General features: G+C 36.6%; 1 protein-coding gene across 1 annotated transcript in view; it reads right to left on the bottom strand.

Annotated features, from left to right (window-relative positions):
* The window catches only part of LOC149568375 (uncharacterized), a 68,161-nt gene extending 49,629 nt beyond the window's left edge, over window positions 1-18,532 (bottom strand). Inside the window, exons 1-2 of the mRNA XM_089821319.1 lie at window positions 17,889-18,532; window positions 17,034-17,131 (exon numbers count right to left, since the gene is read on the bottom strand). Of these exons, the coding sequence (XP_089677445.1) occupies window positions 17,034-17,131; window positions 17,889-18,252 (462 nt within the window). The 5' untranslated portion in view covers window positions 18,253-18,532. The remainder of the gene's footprint in view (window positions 1-17,033; window positions 17,132-17,888) is intronic.
* Window positions 18,533-20,331: the final 1,799 nt, after the last annotated feature.

Below are 20,331 nucleotides of genomic sequence, written 5' to 3'. Positions count from 1 at the left end.
GTTTCCATTTCAATTGGTTAGAGTAGATTTCTTTTAGCTATTTAGTTTAGATGTTGTGAGGGAGCTTGAGCTTGATTTGCATCAAGTCATTTGACTTAGGGTCTTTTAGCTTCCCTTAGTTGGAAGGTAGTTTTGGTTTTGGGCTTTTTGCAAGAGCAAAGGGGGTCCATGTTATCACTCGTGGGCGAGGTGTGTAGATTTTACATTTTTGGTGACACAACGGAATCCGTCTTGTTCGTTTCTTGAGTATATTTAACAAATTTTAGAGATTTAAAGATGTGCTTAGTCGTTGGTGTATGGTAGGACTTGTACTAAATTTGGGTCGAACTCGATGGGGGTTCTCAAGTTATCTCTGACATGGTTAAAATATTCTACTCACACTTAATTGCTCTGAGTTCTTGATGTTTTCAAGTGAAATTGGACTTAGTAAAAATCATATACCTACTTCAGCGCCACTGTGGTTTTCCAAACCCTCCGCAAGCTTCATTGCCTGCAAACCAAACAAAAGATTAAAAAGAAAAGGAAAAAAGAGAAAACATCATGAGAAAAGAGAAAAAGCAGTATCAAAGTGAAAATAAAGATGAAAATTGGTTCAAGGGTGTGCAATCATCTATATCGGTGCTATAAAAATTATCACTAAAGGTAGAACCATGATTGTAGTGCCACAGCAATAACTTCGTCGAGGCTATAGACGCCTAACTAGCAACGAGGCTCTATCTAGGTTGCTTTTGAAGTAAGGATATTATAAGCTAAGTTTAACTGATCTAAGAAATTATCAAGTTCTTGTCAAGCGGGGAATAAATCATTTGCACACGTGGGTAACTTATGGTCAGGATGCTTAGGTTCAACTTGAGAGTTCTTTCCTTTGTTGAGTGCTCGTCCTTAAGTAGATTTGCGGATAGGCCATCCTAATATTTTTGTTCTAAGTTACTTATTTCTTGGAATGTTCAGGAACATTTCTTTGGGTTGATGCTAGATGTTGTGAAGTTCTCACACCATCGCCCCAAAATTTTGGGGACCCCCTTTTTCAGTCACCTTGGCAAATTTTTCGAAGTTGTCCAAAAAAATTTAGTTTGATTTTTTGAAAAATTTTAAGATTTGGACACCTTCAAGCCAAAAGGGAGAGGGTTAGATTTATCTTCACCCGATTTCAACTTGATTTTCCATAACGACTAATTTCATCCGTTTCAAAGAACAACACTTGGCAGGATAAAATTGTAAAATTTGTACTTAGATGATTTCTTTTGAAAATTTGGATATAATTGTATAAATTTGGATAATTTTCAAATGATGAAATTTTGTTAGATTTGAATTTTTTGGAAAATCTTGAAAAAAAAATCGGTGAACAAAAATTAATTTTGTGATGATGAAATCAAATTGCAAAAGCGATTTTAGACTTTAGAGAAATAATTTTATTTGTGTTAAAAAAATTTAAATTACTTGGCAAAATCGATTTGAATTGAATTGCAAAAAATTGGCATTAAATGGATTAAATTTGCCTTGAAATTTTTAGGTCTTCAATGAAATTAGTAATTTAATATTGAAAAAATGGCTTTTGGCTAGCCAAAATCTGATTTTAATGACATATTAATTACTAAATCATCATTAAATGGAAACATTTAGCATCTCCAAGGCATTATTTATTTTATTTTTGCAATTTGGTCTAACCGGCAATTTAAAATGCAAATTTCATCTTGGCAAAATTAATTTTGAGCTAAGCATTTAATTTGGACTATGAATTGTGCATTTATTAATTTTTTTGCTCTCCCACGGTGCAATTCGGCCAGCTCAAGAGGGCATGCAAATGGGGTATAAGAAGGGGTCTCCTACCCCTTGTCTCATTCTTCCATCCTCCTCTTCATGGTGTTTGGCAATTTTGACTTGGAGCAGATTTCTTCTTCCTTGGATGATTTTTGCAAGGGCAGATTGGTATTTTCCTTGGATGATTTTTTTTTTTGCAAGGGCAGCTTTGCACTCTTCTTCCTTGGCGAATTTTGTGGGAACCGAATTTTGTGGAAGACAAAATTCTGATTTTCAAGAGGGGCTACGATTTTCTCCTAGAGATTGGACGATTTTGTTGGTGAAGAGAACAAGTGATAAAATCTGATTTTTTTGGCACATGCATGGGCAATTTCAAGTGGACAAAATTTTGATTTTTCTAGCTAGAGCCTCAAGATTTGCAAGGGGTTTGAAATTCTCGAAGTCTGATCCTATATTTCAGAAAAAGACCCGACTATTGGTAAAAGTAATTTCAAATCATTTAGAGTTGAAAAGGGTCCTTAAGCTGATTTCCTTCTTTTGTTTTTGTCTAGCTATTGTCTCCCTTGGGTTCTTCTTGCATTCATTGTCCACCACTTTACCATCCCGTAATAGGGCGACAAGATGGAGGATGATAGTGCAAGCAAGAATCCTAAGAGAACAAATACTACGAAAGACAAAGAGGATATGATGCCCAAAACAACTTTCTTCTCAAAAATGAGGCAAATAACCGATACCAATGTCGGTACTGTAAATATGCTACAAATAAAGAACGAACTAAAGGAAGGACAATCCCCCTATTGGTAAAGGTAATTTCAAATCATTTAGAGTTGAAAGGGGTCCTTAAGTGGATTTCTCTCTTTTGTTCTTGTCTAGACATTGACTCCCTTGGTTCTTCTCGCATTCATCATCCACCACTTCACCATCCTATCATGGATTGACAAGATGGTAATGGGTTGACAAGATGGTAGATGTTAGTGCAAGCAAGAAACCTAAGGGAACAAACACTAACAAAGACAAAGAGGATATGATGCCCAAAACAACTTCCTTCTCGAAAATGAGGCGAATAACCGATACCAATGTTGGTACAGTAAATATGCTACAGGTAAAGGACAGACTAAAAGAAGGCTAATCCCCCTTGGCAAAGAGGAGATACAAAAAGCGGTTGCACATCACAACCCAAGGGTCGACACTTCTATTTCAACCATGATGAGCGACGTTGGGGTGGCACTTGATTTTGAAGACATCAAGGAAGAGGATATCAATGAGACTACGCTTGGATCAAGATTGGATGAGTTAGGAAAGGTTACTATCAAGAAGAAACATTTGGGCACCCTTTCCTCCCTCAATGCCTTTATCGGTTTGCAAAAGAGTATGAGAAGGACCATGAGAAGACACTATGGGTAGCAAGCAACACGATGAAATCAGCTGAGCTCAAGATAAAGCATACACCTTGTCCTCCCATGGAGGAAGTCAACGAAAGGCTAGCTAGGTTCATTGCCTTGGCTAAAAGAACGAAAGAAAAAGGGAGATTTATATTAGAAGATCATTTGATGTAAGCCTCAAGTGGCAATTTCTCTTTCTTCTAGAATAGGACAAGTGTCTAATTCTGATTGGCCACCATTTTGGTGCCTTCTCATTGGTTGCCACTTTTCCACTTTTTTCATTGGTCCATTGACGAGGTGGCATCTTCTCATTGGCCGATAGGGTGGCAACCCTAATTAGGGTTTTTAGGATTCAATTTGGATCGTCAGTTTTGCCTCTTTATCTCTACTGTCAATTGTAATTTTGGCCTCTATATAAGGCCATTTTGCTCTCATTTGTGAGGGAGTTATGTTGGAGAATTGTTGCCAAAATACTATCAAAATTGTTCTCTATTCATTGTTGTGGCTCGCATGGTGGATATACATGATCATTTTAGTGTATTGCATGGTTCTTCTCATCTCTCAAATTAAAGTAGGATTTCATAACTTTCATTAGATTCAATCCCTGTCCATTTGCTACTCTTTCCATTCATAAGAGTAGGAGTAGAATAGTGAGTAGTTGAGTAGTCAAATTTCACTCTAAGAAAGTTAGAAAGGTAGAAGTCATTAGAAGCATTATTGCCTCCTCACGCAATCAACATTATTTGGCACTACATCCTCCACCATCACTGTCACCATTAACATCATCTGACACTCATACAAAATCATCACAATCTCAACAAAAACCCAAGTCATCCTTGAATGAACAACGTAAGGTGGCCTACGTGATTACCAACAAATCACATCGATAAAACTAAGCGAGTATCCATAGGTGTAAGAAACATTGAAGTTATTCTCATGTCCCATGAGCATTAACTTTTCAAGAGAGGAATTGTGTGTTTGATACTCCGTATCAAATATTCAATTGCTTATATGTTATGTAGTAGTACAAAAACTCACATCAACAAATTTCCTCTTTGGTCTCCTCTCCATGTTTTGTGACAAATACAGTAATACTACAACAAAATGCTACATTGCCAGTCCAGATTCAGCAATTTGCCAGAAAAAATCTGATCTGATTTAGCTAGGGCCATGGCTTGGTAAACACACACATGCCTATATAGACATTCATATATGTGTGCACATCAATGTGTCCATACACATACACACTATGTATGCATAGATACTAAGTTGTAGGGCAAATCCCCTTGGGTCTTGATCTCATACCGAACCAATCTGGGTACCCATCCCAAAATAAGAGCAGCCAGGGTACAGTCCTGCCACTCCTAACTACACCCATCGCCACAATGGCAATTAAAAAAGGTGAAAACCTAATTTTTTAAGCATTTTTTAACATTAATACATTATAATAAATAAATAAAAGTGCAAAAGATCCCGACACAAGTCCAGGCTAAGATGAACCTAATTTTAAAAGCATTCTTTTAACATGATATACCTAGAGAGGGGGGCACTCCATTAATTTGTGGTTCAAATGTTTTTGAACCAAATAATGACTTCAATCTAGATGCTTTCAACAAAGATTGAAGACGGCAATAGAAATTTTTTGTTGCATTATTTTCAAACTTTGTAACTGCAATGATTTCTGTTTGAATCTTGACTCTAGAGTCCCAGACATATTTATGACATAATATTGAAATTTTTAATTATCAGTTGACAATTGATATAATCTTTATCACTATTATTGACCAACAATGATGTATCATACCATCCTAGCTTCAAACATCGTTATTTTCATTTTTACTTACATACATATCTATGTATATAAAGATTTATTTTGTGTCTATATGTAATGTCCCTAATTTAAATAAAGTGGCTTAATTAAATTAACTAATTAAAATGGTCCCAAAATATGAATATATATAATATTAAATAGGACTTCTTTAATTAATTAATTTAGTTATAAAATAAAAGGAGGTCAACATAATAAGTATGTTAGCTTATTTGTAACCCTTCAGAAGATTTCTTGGAGCTCTTTATAAGGTCGTGATTGGCATTCTAGGAAATCATTGTAAAGTTTAAATTTATTGTTTATTCACAATTTTAGTCGGAATTGAGTCTTTATTTGCAATTTCAAAGGTGCAAGACCATCCCTATTATGTATTCACAATTTTTGTGGGAGTTGTTCCTCACCCTAGTGATATCACTTCAAATATTTCATTCTACACTTTATTGTCAAATTCATGTTTCGTTGTGTCCTTCATTGTCAAATTTGTGCATTTAGATATAATCTAAGGAAATAAGCAATGTAACACCACTACTGGGGTGCGTCGGGACGGCAAGACGATGGGATGAGTTTCTGGGACGGGGGGAAAATGGGCCTCATTTTCAAGACGGCGGGTGGATGGCAAAGGGGCAGTGGCAAGGGGAAGACGAGGCAAGGATGGGTGTTGTATTTAGACATATAGAACATGAAATGCTTGATATGAAATGATTTCTCAGTAGAACATACAAAATTAAAATACTTGAACATAGCAAAATTGCAACATGAACTAGAACCATTGAATATTCAACATAATAACATATTACAACCTAAAAGTAACATCGAAAAATTAAAAATTAAAATAGAAATCCAAGTACCCATTCCAGCGGCAGCATGGCTGTGGAATGGCGGAGGTGGGGGTACTTTGGAACGCAAGTACCCGGTGCAGGGAGGTCTCGGGGACGAGTAATTTGAGATTTAGGAGAGGGGTGTGAGTCCCCGTGTTACACTAGAAAAATGTATCTAATCTATAGCAATTCATTTTTGAGGTTTGCATATGCCCTGATCTACAATCTATTGTGTTACCTTCCATTATAATAATAGTCATTCATATTTCTAAATAGATCATGTATAATATTCAGTTGGTAGGTACCTAGTGTCAAAGGTTGAGTGTTAAAGGGTAAAGGGTACCGACTCTGAAGGGTGCCGATTTTAGGTGCTAAAGGGTGTCAAGTTGCGGCATGCAAAGTGCAATCATGTAGTGTGTGGTGTGCAACATGCAATGTGTATATGTAGTGGAAGTGTATGATACGATGGAAGTGTGTGTGTGGTACGGTGACAATGTGCATGGTATGGTGGAAGTGTGTAGTACGGTGGAAGTGTGCATGGTATGGTGGAAGTGTGCATGGTATGATGGGAGTATGTACATAGTATAGTGGAGGTGTCGTTAGCATATTGAGGGGTCACCTTAAGGAAGAGTGCGACTATCAATGTTAGAAGTAGCGGTTGTTGTTGCACTAAAAGATCGACTTGTCAATGCCTAATACAACCACTAGACTTATAGAAGACACGAGAGGTTGTTAAACCATGTTGAAAATCCTGTGAGGCACATTGCAAACAATCTACCTCCCACCATTGCTCATCGTGGCCTACGTGGATTTGTACCTGTAACCAAGCTCTGATACCACTTGTTAGAAGTAGTGGTTGTTGTTACACCAAAAGATCAACATGTCGATGCCCAATACAACCACTAGACTCATAGAAGACATAGGACGATGTTAAACCATGCCGTGAATACTGCGAGGGACACTGGTGCACTACCAAGAGTCACACGGTAGAGGAGGCCTAGTCTACTATTCAGTACATCATAGCGGTATTAGAGTTGGTGATCTTGCAACCTATCAGGGAGATTGAGAGTTTGGGGGTTTGGCTCTTAGTATGGCACCTAGCAATGAAAAAATGGTGGTTGAATGCACTACAAAAGATTAAGAAAGATCTCAACAATGGTACTAATATTCTATTCGAAAAATAGGAAGCGTGTCTGAGTAAGGTGGAGTAGTCACCTTCAATGTTTATACAGAGGATCCATTTTCCAATTAGATTTCCTTAAGACACCAAGATTGTTAAGACACCATGACAAGGATTTTAAGCTTAGCAGCTACTTGATGCTTGAGTGAGATTTTGAGGATCTTGACCCCTTAAGTACCATATGATGACAACACCATGAAGGAGATATTGCACTTGATATTTGTGATCTTTTAGAGCCTTGATGACAACAATAGCCCTTTCGCAAGGAGGTTTACAATACTAGAGATCTATGCAAAAGTCAAAGTGAATAACCACCTTTTGGGCTTGGGATTACAAAAATTGATCCATGATATGTTTCATCACTTCTTGGTCACTATCAAGGAGTACCATGATAAGTTTTTTATTCCCATGGAGAGCCTCATGATTTCATGTATTGAAGAGATGCAGGAAATATACCAACCTATCTTATCTATGCTATGGGTCATTCGTAATCTATAATGCATTCCTTCTATTGTAGCATGTAGATTGGTTAATAATGTATTCAAGCATTGTGATAAAAAACTAAAGCCTCATTTGGACACGTGTGAGGAAATTAAAGACAACAATAATGTAAAGTTTCTGCAAATTCTGAACAACCAAACTTTACAATGCCTTTAAGTGCTTGCTGAAGATGATCTTTTATCTATCAGACTTGTGTGAAGTGTTAACAATAGTATAATAACTATTCTGGAAATGTTCTTATCCCTGCAATAAATTGCATAAGGCAGTAATGTAGAGGAGCAGACTTGATTGTGTATTGTGTGTTCTCTAACCTCATTCTTACCTCATACCTATATTGCACCCAAGTGGCATGTCCTTTCAAAGGACATGTCCCTTTCTAGGCTGGCCCTTATGAATAAACTAATGATTATAATCCATGATCGGTGTCTTCTAGAAAACATAATTAGTTAGTAATTATACTAACAACAATCATGCAAAAGAACATTATTAAATGCTCTTAAGGAGGCCGCCAATAAGGTACGATCTGTAATTCAAATCAATCATGATTACCAGAGTTACAGAATTAACACTCCCTCTTAACTTGATAATCATACTGAGAGATAGCATATCTAGCATCATCAATTATGATGAATAAGCATAGATTGATACTCTATATCTATCTAAATCTTCTAAGCATGTGGTATCATTTGAACACATGATACTATGCCATATTACTATACCTATGACATGACATATCACTTATACTAGTGATAACAGTATTGCATGGAATGCAACATACAGGATAAAATCCAGAGAATGATTAAATTCTTCCTTTATCCAAGTTGTGACTCATAGGCACTGGCAGACCTATATCACAATATGATCCTAAGTTAAGATTTACCAGTACACAGGATAAAATCTAGAGAATGATTAAATTCTTCCTTTATCCAAGTTGTGACTCATAGGCATAAAAATGTCTATATCAAAATGTGATCTTGGACTCATCCAGATCTGACAGTAGTTCTCTATTGTTCAATACATTATCTAAGAGATCGTCATCTCTCATAATGTTTTTTATACAAGTGTTTATTATCTTAGAGATCGTCACCTCTTAAATAATGAATACAAATGGTGGAGCCCATAACAGTCAATAGCTTGACAATAATAATTTTAACTCAAAATTATTTCATTAATAATTAAAGAATACAACTGTATTATAATTCAACCATACCAAGTCTTTTTCTGTAGTGATCTATCTTCACTCGAAAGAGAGGTTTGGTAAGAATATATGTTGTCTGATCTGTAATGCAAATGTATTCTAATTTTACAGTATTCTTGTCTACCATATCTCTTACAGAATGGTAAGAAATTTCAATATGCTTGGACCTGTCATGAAAAACTGGATTCACAAAAAGCTTGATGGAACTCTAATTATCACAGTGATTAATAGGAGGATTCATGGGTTGACAAAATAATCCCACAAGTAACATTCTAAGCCAAACTGCCTACCAAGAGGCCATTGTTGCGGCAATGTATTCAGCTTCTATGGAACTCTGTGCTACTGATGCCTGCTTTCTGCATATCCAATATATCATTGCTTAGCCTAAACTGAAACAACATCCTGAAGTGCTTTTGCTATCAATAACACTTCTAGCCCAATCTGAGTCTATGTACCCATGTAAGTCCAAGTCAACTTTCTCATACTTGAGCCCAAGGTTAAGAGTGCCTTGTAAGCATCTCATGATGTGTTTGACTGCAACTAGGTGAATCTCCTTTGGCTCACACATAAATTGACTTAAAGCATTAATAGCATAGCAAATATCAGGTCTTGTATTTACCAAGTACATAAGAGACCCAATCATCTGTCTGTCAAGAGTAGAATCTATAGAGGGTGATTATGTTGTTGCTTCCTTAAGTTTATCTAGATTAGTCTCCGTAGGAGAAGACATAGGTTTGCAGTTCCACATTCCAAATCTCTTCAAGATGCCTAATGTATACTTTCCTTGATTAAGTATGATGTTGTCAAAGTTCTGCCATACTTCCAGTCCTAGGAAGTAATGAAGGAGTCCTAAATCTTTCATTTCAAATTCTCTGATTAGATCTTTCTTGCATTGATCTATAAGATGATCATCGCCTATTATTAGTAAATTATCAACATATAGTATCAAAATTATCATATCATCTTTATCCTTTTTATAATAGAGATTTGGATCAGCTTTATTCAATCCTAAACTAGAGAGATACTTATCAATTCTTTCATACCATGCCCTCGGAGCCTATTTAAGCCCATAGAGAGCTTTCTTGAGCCTGCAAACATAGACTTTAGGGTTACGAGTTTCAAAATCTTCAGGTTGTTTCAAATATACCTCTTTTGTAATCTTTCCATTTAGAAATGTCGTTTTCACATCCATCTAATGTACTTTCCATCCCTTCGATACTACAATAGCTAGGACTGCCCTTACAAAGGTGTATCTGGCAACTAGAGCAAAGGTTTCTTCATAATCAATTCCCTCCTTCTAAGAGAATCCCCTGGCTACAAATCTGGCTTTATATTTTTCAATGCTACCGTCTATAGCATACTTGATTTAAATATCCACTTAGAAGAAACAAAAGATTTTCCTTCAAGCCTTGGAACAATTTCCTAAACATCATTCTTAATAATGGATTGGTATTCTTCCATCATAGCATCCTTCCAAGTTGTATGTTTAATAGCATCTGAAACATTTGTTGGTTCTGATTTAGATAAATCACTCATGTTTGTTGCATAACTAGAAAATATTTTGGGTCTTTTGCTTTCTCTGAAGGTTCCAGATGGTGCAGCAAAGTCTTGTGCTTCCTCTATAGTCTTAATAGCCCAAAGTGGTCTTTTCTTAGGATTTTGAGTTTCCTCAAGATTAAGATTTTGAATTTCATTTTTTATTCTCCCTCTGAAACTCAGACTCGTGATTTTCTTCAAAACTAGGTATATATGTAAGGATCTTCAGAGCTAAGGGCTCTTTTGAATGCTAAATCTTCTTCAAATATTACATCCCTACTAAGTTCAATGTATTTCTGACCAGGTATGAAGATTCTATATGCCTTAGATGTTTCACTATACCCGACAAAAATACCTTTCCTCTTGGAGGGTTCTAACTTAGTTCTCTTTTCTTTTGGAACATGTATGTATATTGGGCACCCAAATACCCTAAGATGGCTTATATTTGGTTTAACCTTAGTAACGAGTTTTATCTCTAAGGTGGGAGTGAGGACTTCTATTTTGGAAATAGACAGCAGTACAAGAGGCTTTTGCCCAAAGATAATATTCTAAATTTTGATCAAATATCATAGCTCTTGTTGCTTCTATAATTGTTCTATTCTTCCTTTCTGCTACCTCGTTTTGTTGTGGTTTATAAGGAACGGTATACTCCCTCTTAATTCCTACTTCTTTACAAAAATCTTTAAACAAGTCTAAAGTATATTCCCCTCCATTATCAGTCCTAAGAGTTTTAATTTTGTGTCCTGATAAGTTTTCAGTTAAGGTTTTGAATTCTTTAAATCTCTTAAGAATTTCTTCTGATTCTTTACATTTTAAAAAGTAAATCCATGTTTTCCTAGAGATATCATCTATAAAAAGTATATAGTACCAAAATCCTCCAAGAGAAGAAACATACATAGGTCCACATAAATTTGAGTGGACTAATTCCAAAACATTGTTAGTTTTTCTAGTGCTATTATGAGATGGACTTTTGGTGTTCTTACCCAGAGCGCATCCTTTGCATATGCTTGAATGATCTTTATTCAACTTAGGTAAACCAGTAACCATATTCTCCATAGTTGATAAGGCTTTGAAGTTTAGATGTCCTAACCTTCTATGCCACATTTCGTTTATATCAGCAGCTTCATGAATTAAGGTTTGAATAGGTTCTATGTTTAATTCATACAAGTATCCCTTTCTTTGACCAATCAATTTTGATTTCTTAAATGAAGAGTTCTTAGACCAGGTCATCACTTTACCATCCATGAATGCAACATTATGTCCATCATCTTCAAGTGTTGTAACAGAGATTAGATTTCTCTTTATTCTTGCTACATAGAGTACTCTTTTGAGATCGAGAGAAACACCCGACTTCAATTTCAAGGTGCAGTTCCCAGTTCCTTTGACTAAATGATTGGGATTATCACCTATGGTAACTTCGTCATTAACTTCTTCTGATATTGAGTCTAGTACTTCTTTGTATCCTGTAATGTGTCGAGATGATCCACTATCAATTACCCATGTTGTGTTTGATACTTCATTTGATAGTGCAGAATACATTACACGTTTCTCAGAATCATAGTTTTCTTCTTGCCTAGTAATGTTTGTATAGTTTACTTGTTGCTTTGAATTCTCAGGGCAGTTAGATCTATAGTGTCCAAATTTTTCACATTTAAAGCATTTTATTTTGGATAAATCTTTCTTAGGTTTGTCGTTTCTTTGATTACCATTCTTCTTGTTGAAGTGTTTCTTCTTACCTTTATAGGAATTTGTGTTAAGAACATGAAGTTCTTCATCTTCAATTTTCAATTTTTCCTCCTTTCTTAAGTTTCCTAGATTCTTCTTTAAGGCAATCTCCTTTAAGTCTATTGAAATCTGGAAGATTGTCTCTAGCACTTATTCCTTGTGAGAATGTTTCCCATGAATCCGGTAACCCATCAATAGCCATAAGTGTTAGCTCTCTGTCTTCAACTGTGGTCCCTATACTCGCAAGTTAATCTCTTAGACTAGCCACCCTTAGGATGTATGAATTCATAGATTCTCCCTTCTTTAGTTGTATATGATTTAGTTGCCTTTTTAGTGCAAGGGTTGTAGTCGCATTGTTAACCTCATATGCATTTAATAATGCACTCATCATATTAAATGTTGTCTAATGTTTCATTAGCATAGGTACTATTTCATTTTTAACCCAATCTAATATGATTTGCATGGCTTTCTTGTTTCCTTTAATCCAGATAGTTTTATGAGGATCAGCATCAGGTCACTTGGATTCTTTATCAACAAACAGTATTACATCATTGTCTTCAAGAATCATCATAATTCTGAATTTCCAAGCAACAAAGTGTTATTTTCCATCAAACCTATCTTCGGGTCTGATTGTGCTAGCCATTGAAGGTAGAAGGAGTTGCTAGATATTTTAAATCTGATTATTAATTTGCAAAGCCTAGGTTCGACTACCAGAGCTCTGATACCATGTAAAGTTTCTGCAAATTCTGAACAACCAAACTTTACAATGCCTTTAAGTGCTTGCTGAAGATGATGTTTTATATATCAGACTTGTATGAAGTGTTACCAATAGTATAATAACTATTCTGGAAATGTTCTTATCCCTGCAATAAATCGCATAAGGCAGTCATGTAGAGGAGCAGACTTGATTGTGTATTGTGCGTTCTCTAACCTCATTCTTACCTCATACTTATATTGCACCCACGTGGCATGTCCTTTCAAAGGACATATCTCTTTCTAGGTTGGCCGTTATGAATAAACTAATGATTATAATCCATGATCGGCATCTTCCAGAAAACATAATTAGTTAGTAATTATACTAACAACAATCATGCAAAAGAACATTATTAAATGCTCCTAAGGAGGCCGCCGATAAGGTTAATCATCTAAGGTTAATAAAGAGGCAAATTCGATTAAGGATATTCATGCATTACAGGATCTGTAGTTCAGATCAGTCATGATTACTAGAGTTACAAAATTAACAAATAAGAGCAATGAACTACATGAGGATGATGAAGACATGATCACAGGTTTACTTTAGTCACATAAGCATTTTCTAAATCTTACAATTGCACCTACAATGGAGAACACCTAAGCCTATAGAACAACCAAAAGATTGAAGAGGGTGCTTGTATGAAGCTTGCAAAGTCAATGTTGATCAATCAAATGCGCAGACTCTGCCAACAGTCCTTTTCATGGGCAAGGTCTATAATTGGTTGAGTATGGAGTTCTTCCTTTTGTAGAACATGTGGCAAACATGACCATTGCTTTTCAAAAAGAATGACATCTATATATGCGCTTTGAGATTCCAAACCATCATTTATGGGAAGTGATTGATTGGCATGATGGCATAATAGCTTAAGGGTTCAGGCATCGAAGTGTTTGATCATCAGCTTCAATGGGATCCTGATGACTCTGGGCATGGAAAAACTTATATCAAAGTGGAGCAGCAGAAGATTGATGGAAATTTACTCTTCTCGCCTACATCCAAGTGTGCACATGTGGTCATCTTGTGGCATGGAGATTTCAGCAGATATGGCTATCAATGTTTGCGCATGGTTTGGGATCCTAGAGCTTGTTAAACAACGGATAGTTTGTGAATTGCTTGATGACAAGCAATCTTTGAGCCAAGAGGACTGTAATGTCCCTAATTTAATAAACTGACTTACTTAAATTAACTAATTAAGCGTTTCCAAGATTTTAAATAAAATCATAAAGGACTTCTTTAATTAATAAATTTAGTTATAAAATAAAAGGCGGTCAAAATAATAAAATAATAAGTATGTCGGCCTATTTGTAACCCTTCGAGAAACTACCTAGGGCTCTTCATAGAGTCGTGGTTGGTATTATAGGAAATCATTGTGGAGTTTACGTTTCTTGTTTATTCCTGATTTTAGTTGGACTTGACTCTTTATTTACGATTTCAGAGGTGCAAGATCCTCCTATTTTGTATTTGCAATTTAGGTGGGAATCATTCCTCACCTTAGTCTATCGTTGGAGATATTGCTTTAGATATTTCACTATGTACTTCATTATCAAATTTGTGAAGTCTTCTTGCAAAGACAAATTTGTGCATCTGGATATAATGTCATGCCCAGAATTTCTTACCCAAAATAAAAAATAGATTCTTTTAAAGGAAGGCATGATTTAGATAACTATTTTTCTACTACAAATTTTCAGATCTACACTATAAGGAAACAAAACTTTGATTAACTAATTTATTTCAACCCAAAAAAAAGCATCAGATATAATCTGAGAATATGGATCCAATCGATAGCAACTCATTTCTATGGTTTGCATATGCCTTGATCTACGACCTATTGTGTTCCCTCGGATTACAATGATAGCCACTCATTATTCTAAATAAATCGAGTATTATATTTAGTTGTCAGGTACCAAGTGTCAAAGGTTGAGTGCCACAAGTGTTGTGTGTCAAAGGGAGATGGAGGGTGTGGAGTGTCCGAGGTTGTCGATACTAGGTATTGAAGGCTGTCAAATTATGGCATGCTGAGTGCAGTCATGCAGTATGCGATGTGCAGCATGCAGTGTATACAATACAATGGAAGTGTACACAGTATGGTGGAAGTATGTATGGTACAATGGAAGTGCGTGTGGTATGGTGAAGGTGTTGCTAGTGTATGGGAAGAGTGTGGGAGTCGTACAGTAGAAGAAACCTAGTCTATCATTTGGTACATTGCAGTACACACACACACACACACACACATATAGATATACACACATATACATGTGTACATATAGATACATATATTATAATACATATCTATGTATGTATATATGTTTATGTTGTGTATACATACACACATACATATGTATATATGCATGCATATATATGTGTATATACACATCTCTATACATGTATACATGTCTGTGTGTGCAGCCATAGCCAGCTGTGCTGTACCAAACTAAACAAAAAATTGTCATACTGGCAATACCCAAATCTTGTATCTATACCAAAAACAAGTAAATTATCATAGGTGTGTAGGGCTCGGTACAGCATACTCTGCCACCAACACAAATCTATGATAAGCTACCAGTTTTGGTATTTTGATGTTGACTGTCAAATATTAAAATTAACTTAAAAACTAATCAAAATGGTTTGCATTGGTGAAACTCCTCACAGAAAATTGATGTCATATATCAAGAGCATTAGCAGCATCATCTAGTCTGTTAAAACTGAAAGCAGAAGTAATGTCAGTACCTCTCCCACTAGTGCCCTGCATAAGTCGTGTAGCAATTGTGCCCCTCATCCTCAACTGAGATCAAGAAAACCTGGCTGTCAGGAACTTTTTATCATAGTTTGCCTTTTTTATTTTAAAAAAGACTCTTTTTTGAGGCCCTAGGTGGATTCTCTCTGGATTCACCCACTGCAGGGCCCTAGGCAAAGAGGATCCCATACCAGGATCATACAATTACCCAGTCCCAATTAGGCCAAGACGCTAACAAAGGCAAAAGCCCCAAAGATATGTTTTATGATTTAATTTTAGTAGTCAATGGGTTTCTCCCATCTGATCACTTCCACGTCAAGCAAGATCAGAGATGGGTGAAATTTTTGCAGGTTAGTCCTAACACAGATGAAGCACAGTTTAGGACTCTAGGTTGCCCGGTAAATATGGCAGTTGTGATGTACTCGCCTATTGCAATTCCAATCCTTTAAACTTTGAAATGATAGTGTTCACCAGGCAACAGGAGCATCCTCTGCATACGAGATCTACATGAGGTAAATCCTCTATGAGAGTAAAGGGTGCTGGTTGTGGTTTCATGAATATCGATAAGCCTAATTTCTTCATAAATCAGGGCTCACCTTAGAAGATCTGATGCTTCTAATTTTGCGGAGAATATAACCATTAAACATATTTTGTGAATCAGGAGAAGGTCAACTAAAGCAGAGGACTTCCAGTTTTCATCAGAACAAATAGTTAGAATTTTTTTTGGACCAGGGTAAGCTCCCCGTGAATTTGAATATTAATTCCTTTGCCTTCAGATACCATACTGAGTGTTCCATTTCTTTGAGAGAAACCTTGGATGGGGTTTCCATCATAAGATAGCAACAGTCTTCCTTCTTTGTAGGAGGATGGCAGTAATATTTTTCTGGGCATGATTGTGCATAAATTTGACCATATCTAAAGAATGGCTGTGTATCCATGATACTAGTATTTTAAAAATGGAGAACAAGTACACACCTAGTTCCAATCAGATGTGCAGCTATAGGATGATTTTTTCTGCAGAGCATGGAAGAAATTATGTAGGCAGAGGTGCAGAGCCTGCATGAAGGCATAGAGTTCTTTTTGATAGGTTACCTTTTTTATTTGAATTCATGTATGGTCACTTCCATAATGTTCTTCATCATGGCTATTCATCTTATGTGCAGCCGGACTTTGGGTAAGTTACTAGTTGCTCATCAGATAAAGTATCTTGAAAGGATTCTGTGCATCTAAACTTTAAGTGAGGAATTGAAGGAACGTGGCAGAATAGGGCCCTGCTCCATATCAGAGGCCAGTTAATAGTTGCTCTTTTAAGCTTGGGCCTTCCCTTATGAGTTTTACCATTTTGGAAGTTTATAGTAATTTGACTTGGTTCATGATCTGAGTACTTTGGCTTCCTCTAATAATAAATGTATGCCTCCAACTCCATCTGGTACATAATAATGTATTCAGACATACACTCACTCAAAGAGTTTCAAAAATCCAGCAAAATCTAGGTAAACAATAGATCCCAGAACAATGCAATATTATAAACTGCTTTTTAATTATAATTTTTGGGAAAAACTACCTTTGAAAATAAAAACAACACAGCTGCCAAAGTCAACAGAATAGTTGATACTGACCTTCATGAAGTCATAGACGTAATACTCTGAAAGATCATAATGCACCAGGTACTTCTCTGCTAGAAAAGCATTCAACGAACTGAGAAAGCTGCCAAGAACTGGAAGACGAGTATTAGGCCATCTTAAGTTTAAAATTATAAGGAAAAACAGCTGTAATTAAAAAGGACTAACCAAATTAATTTGTGCAAACAGAGTTCCTTAACAATTACTGTCACTGCACCAAATTTATGAGTCCTGATTTACTTGAATCAACATTAATTGGGATTTTTTACCCTTTCTATGCCTTCTGGAGGAATGCTTCTAATTCTAATCCTGAATTCATGATCTGTTTATCTAAAATTAAAAAGACCCAAGTTGCTGGGAAACATGCAATTGTTGAAAACCTGCTCTAAAATATTGGGTCCCTTATTTTCCAGAAAAGATTGCAAGTTAACATGTAACAATTTTTCGCCAATAACAAGGGACTCGATACTGATAGATCCTGAAGCCCTTACATGGCAGAGTTTCTTAAGTTCAAAACAGTGATGAAATTGTGAGGAAAATAAACTCCTTAAGAGTCATCTAAATAAAATTGGCAATAATTATTTTTATTTCATAGGCATCCACAGACTGCGTTTATTTCTTCTTCCTGTAAATTTTTTAACTTCTGTTATTTTAATTTTGAGACATTCATAGACTACTTTGTTTTTCCTTTTATCTAATCTGATAAAAGAAGTGTACTGTATGGGTTCGCCAGGGACACTCTTCCTGAAGCCAACAGCCAGAGGAAAGAACAATAATCTTAACTGCATTTTCGTCCAATTAAGCTTTGCAATTAAAACGAAAAACAAGGAAAATTCGAAGAGGAAAACACACCTTCATCAACATCCACCGCCACCTTAAGCAAATTAGAGCGAGACTGTGGAGCGGGCATGAGCAATCCATTTACACCCCGATCCGAGTGCACTGGATCATTTGTAAAATTAGAATGGTCGTACAAAGAATCTTCAATGTCAATCCTGAAACCATTTTCCAGATTTCCCCCGCCCTCAATGTGCATAGCTCTCGTTAAACACAGGCAATCCTCCAACGAAATTTGTCCGTATATTGCCATATTTCTTGAAAATTTCAACTGCTTGGCATCCCTGATGTTGAACCCAGCCGTTATAAAGCCGAAATGGCGGGGTTTTGGAAATGCAAAAGACCCTGAACCTACAACAGACCCCCTGCAACAGGGCATCCTGATTGGTATCCTCTTTTACACTACAATTAGGGTTCTTAAGCTTTTCGATACTGGTGTTTCTGCAACAAGATCCAAAGATGCTACAGATTTTCAACTGAAAAAACAAATGTTTCTTGTAGAGATCTGATTTGGCGAGGTTAAATGAATGAAAGAAATGATTTAATGGCGGGTTGCAATGAAACTCCCACGAAGGAGAGAAATGTGCATATACTGTTTTTGAAGAATAAATTTATACTGACCAGTAAAACAAATGAGCTTTGATTATATCAAACTTAGTCTAAGACCACGAAGATTTAATCACATTTTCCTTCCCAACAACGGGGAATAAAAAATATTCTACAAGAGAAATGTGTATATACCGTCCTCTAAGAATAAATTTATACTAACCAGTAAAACAAATGAGCTTTGTTTATATCAAACTTAATCTAAGACCAGGAAGATTTAATAACATTTTCCTTCCCAACAACGGGGAATAAAAAATATTCTCATTGCAGGTGCTTAGATGAGAAATTGACCTTGTTGAATTTGATTTGACTCGCCAACTTAAATATTGTGATATGAATATCAGGATTTAACTGTGTGATTTTGAGTCAAACTCGATGACCCATGTTTCATGAGTAGTGATTCAACATGAATCCATCTCTCATGAGAATAAATGGAACACTTAGCACTCATTGGATCTAGGTGATGCTCACAGGGGTGAAGCACCGGGACTTCCCGGGAGGTCACCCATCCCAGTACTACTCCAGCCTGAGCGCGCTTAACTACAGAGTTTCCTCCATAGTTAAACCCAAAGCTTGCAACCCCATTTGCAAAACCTTCACCAAGTGTTGTGCCTTATGAACCATTCATTAGAAAGCCCCTTAAGCTCATCTATTGATAAGTAGGAGATAATTTCCACAGCTAGTCAAATTGTGATATGAATATCAGGATTTAACTGTGTGATTTTGAGTCAAACTCGATGACCCATGTTTCATGAGTAGTGATTCAACATGAATCCATCTCTCATGAGAATAAATGGAACACTTAGCACTCATTGGATCTAGGTGATGCTCACAGGGGTGAAGCACCGGGACTTCCCGGGAGGTCACCCATCCCAGTACTACTCCAGCCTGAGCGCGCTTAACTACAGAGTTTCCTCCATAGTTAAACCCAAAGCTTGCAACCCCATTTGCAAAACCTTCACCAAGTGTTGTGCCTTATGAAGTCCCGGTGCTTCACCCCTGTGAGCATCACCTAGATCCAATGAGTGCTAAGTGTTCCATTTATTCTCATGAGAGATGGATTCATGTTGAATCACTACTCATGAAACATGGGTCATCGAGTTTGACTCAAAATCACACAGTTAAATCCTGATATTCATATCACAATTTGACTAGCTGTGGAAATTATCTCCTACTTATCAATAGATGAGCTTAAGGGGCTTTCTAATGAATGGTTCATAAGGCACAACACTTGGTGAAGGTTTTGCAAATGGGGTTGCAAGCTTTGGGTTTAACTATGGAGGAAACTCTGTAGTTAAGCGCGCTCAGGCTGGAGTAGTACTGGGATGGGTGACCTCCCGGGAAGTCCCGGTGCTTCACCCCTGTGAGCATCACCTAGATCCAATGAGTGCTAAGTGTTCCATTTATTCTCATGAGAGATGGATTCATGTTGAATCACTACTCATGAAACATGGGTCATCGAGTTTGACTCAAAATCACACAGTTAAATCCTGATATTCATATCACAATTTGACTAGCTGTGGAAATTATCTCCTACTTATCAATAGATGAGCTTAAGGGGCTTTCTAATGAATGGTTCATAAGGCACAACACTTGGTGAAGGTTTTGCAAATGGGGTTGCAAGCTTTGGGTTTAACTATGGAGGAAACTCTGTAGTTAAGCGCGCTCAGGCTGGAGTAGTACTGGGATGGGTGACCTCCCGGGAAGTCCCGGTGCTTCACCCCTGTGAGCATCACCTAGATCCAATGAGTGCTAAGTGTTCCATTTATTCTCATGAGAGATGGATTCATGTTGAATCACTACTCATGAAACATGGGTCATCGAGTTTGACTCAAAATCACACAGTTAAATC

Source organism: Cupressus sempervirens, chromosome 3 (assembly GCF_028749045.1).
Source record: "Cupressus sempervirens isolate cs-2001-9-10 chromosome 3, ASM2874904v1, whole genome shotgun sequence".
Taxonomy (NCBI): domain Eukaryota; kingdom Viridiplantae; phylum Streptophyta; class Pinopsida; order Cupressales; family Cupressaceae; genus Cupressus; species Cupressus sempervirens.
The sequence above is the reverse complement of the archived record's forward strand: the minus strand, read 5'-3'. Positions and strand labels throughout refer to the sequence as shown.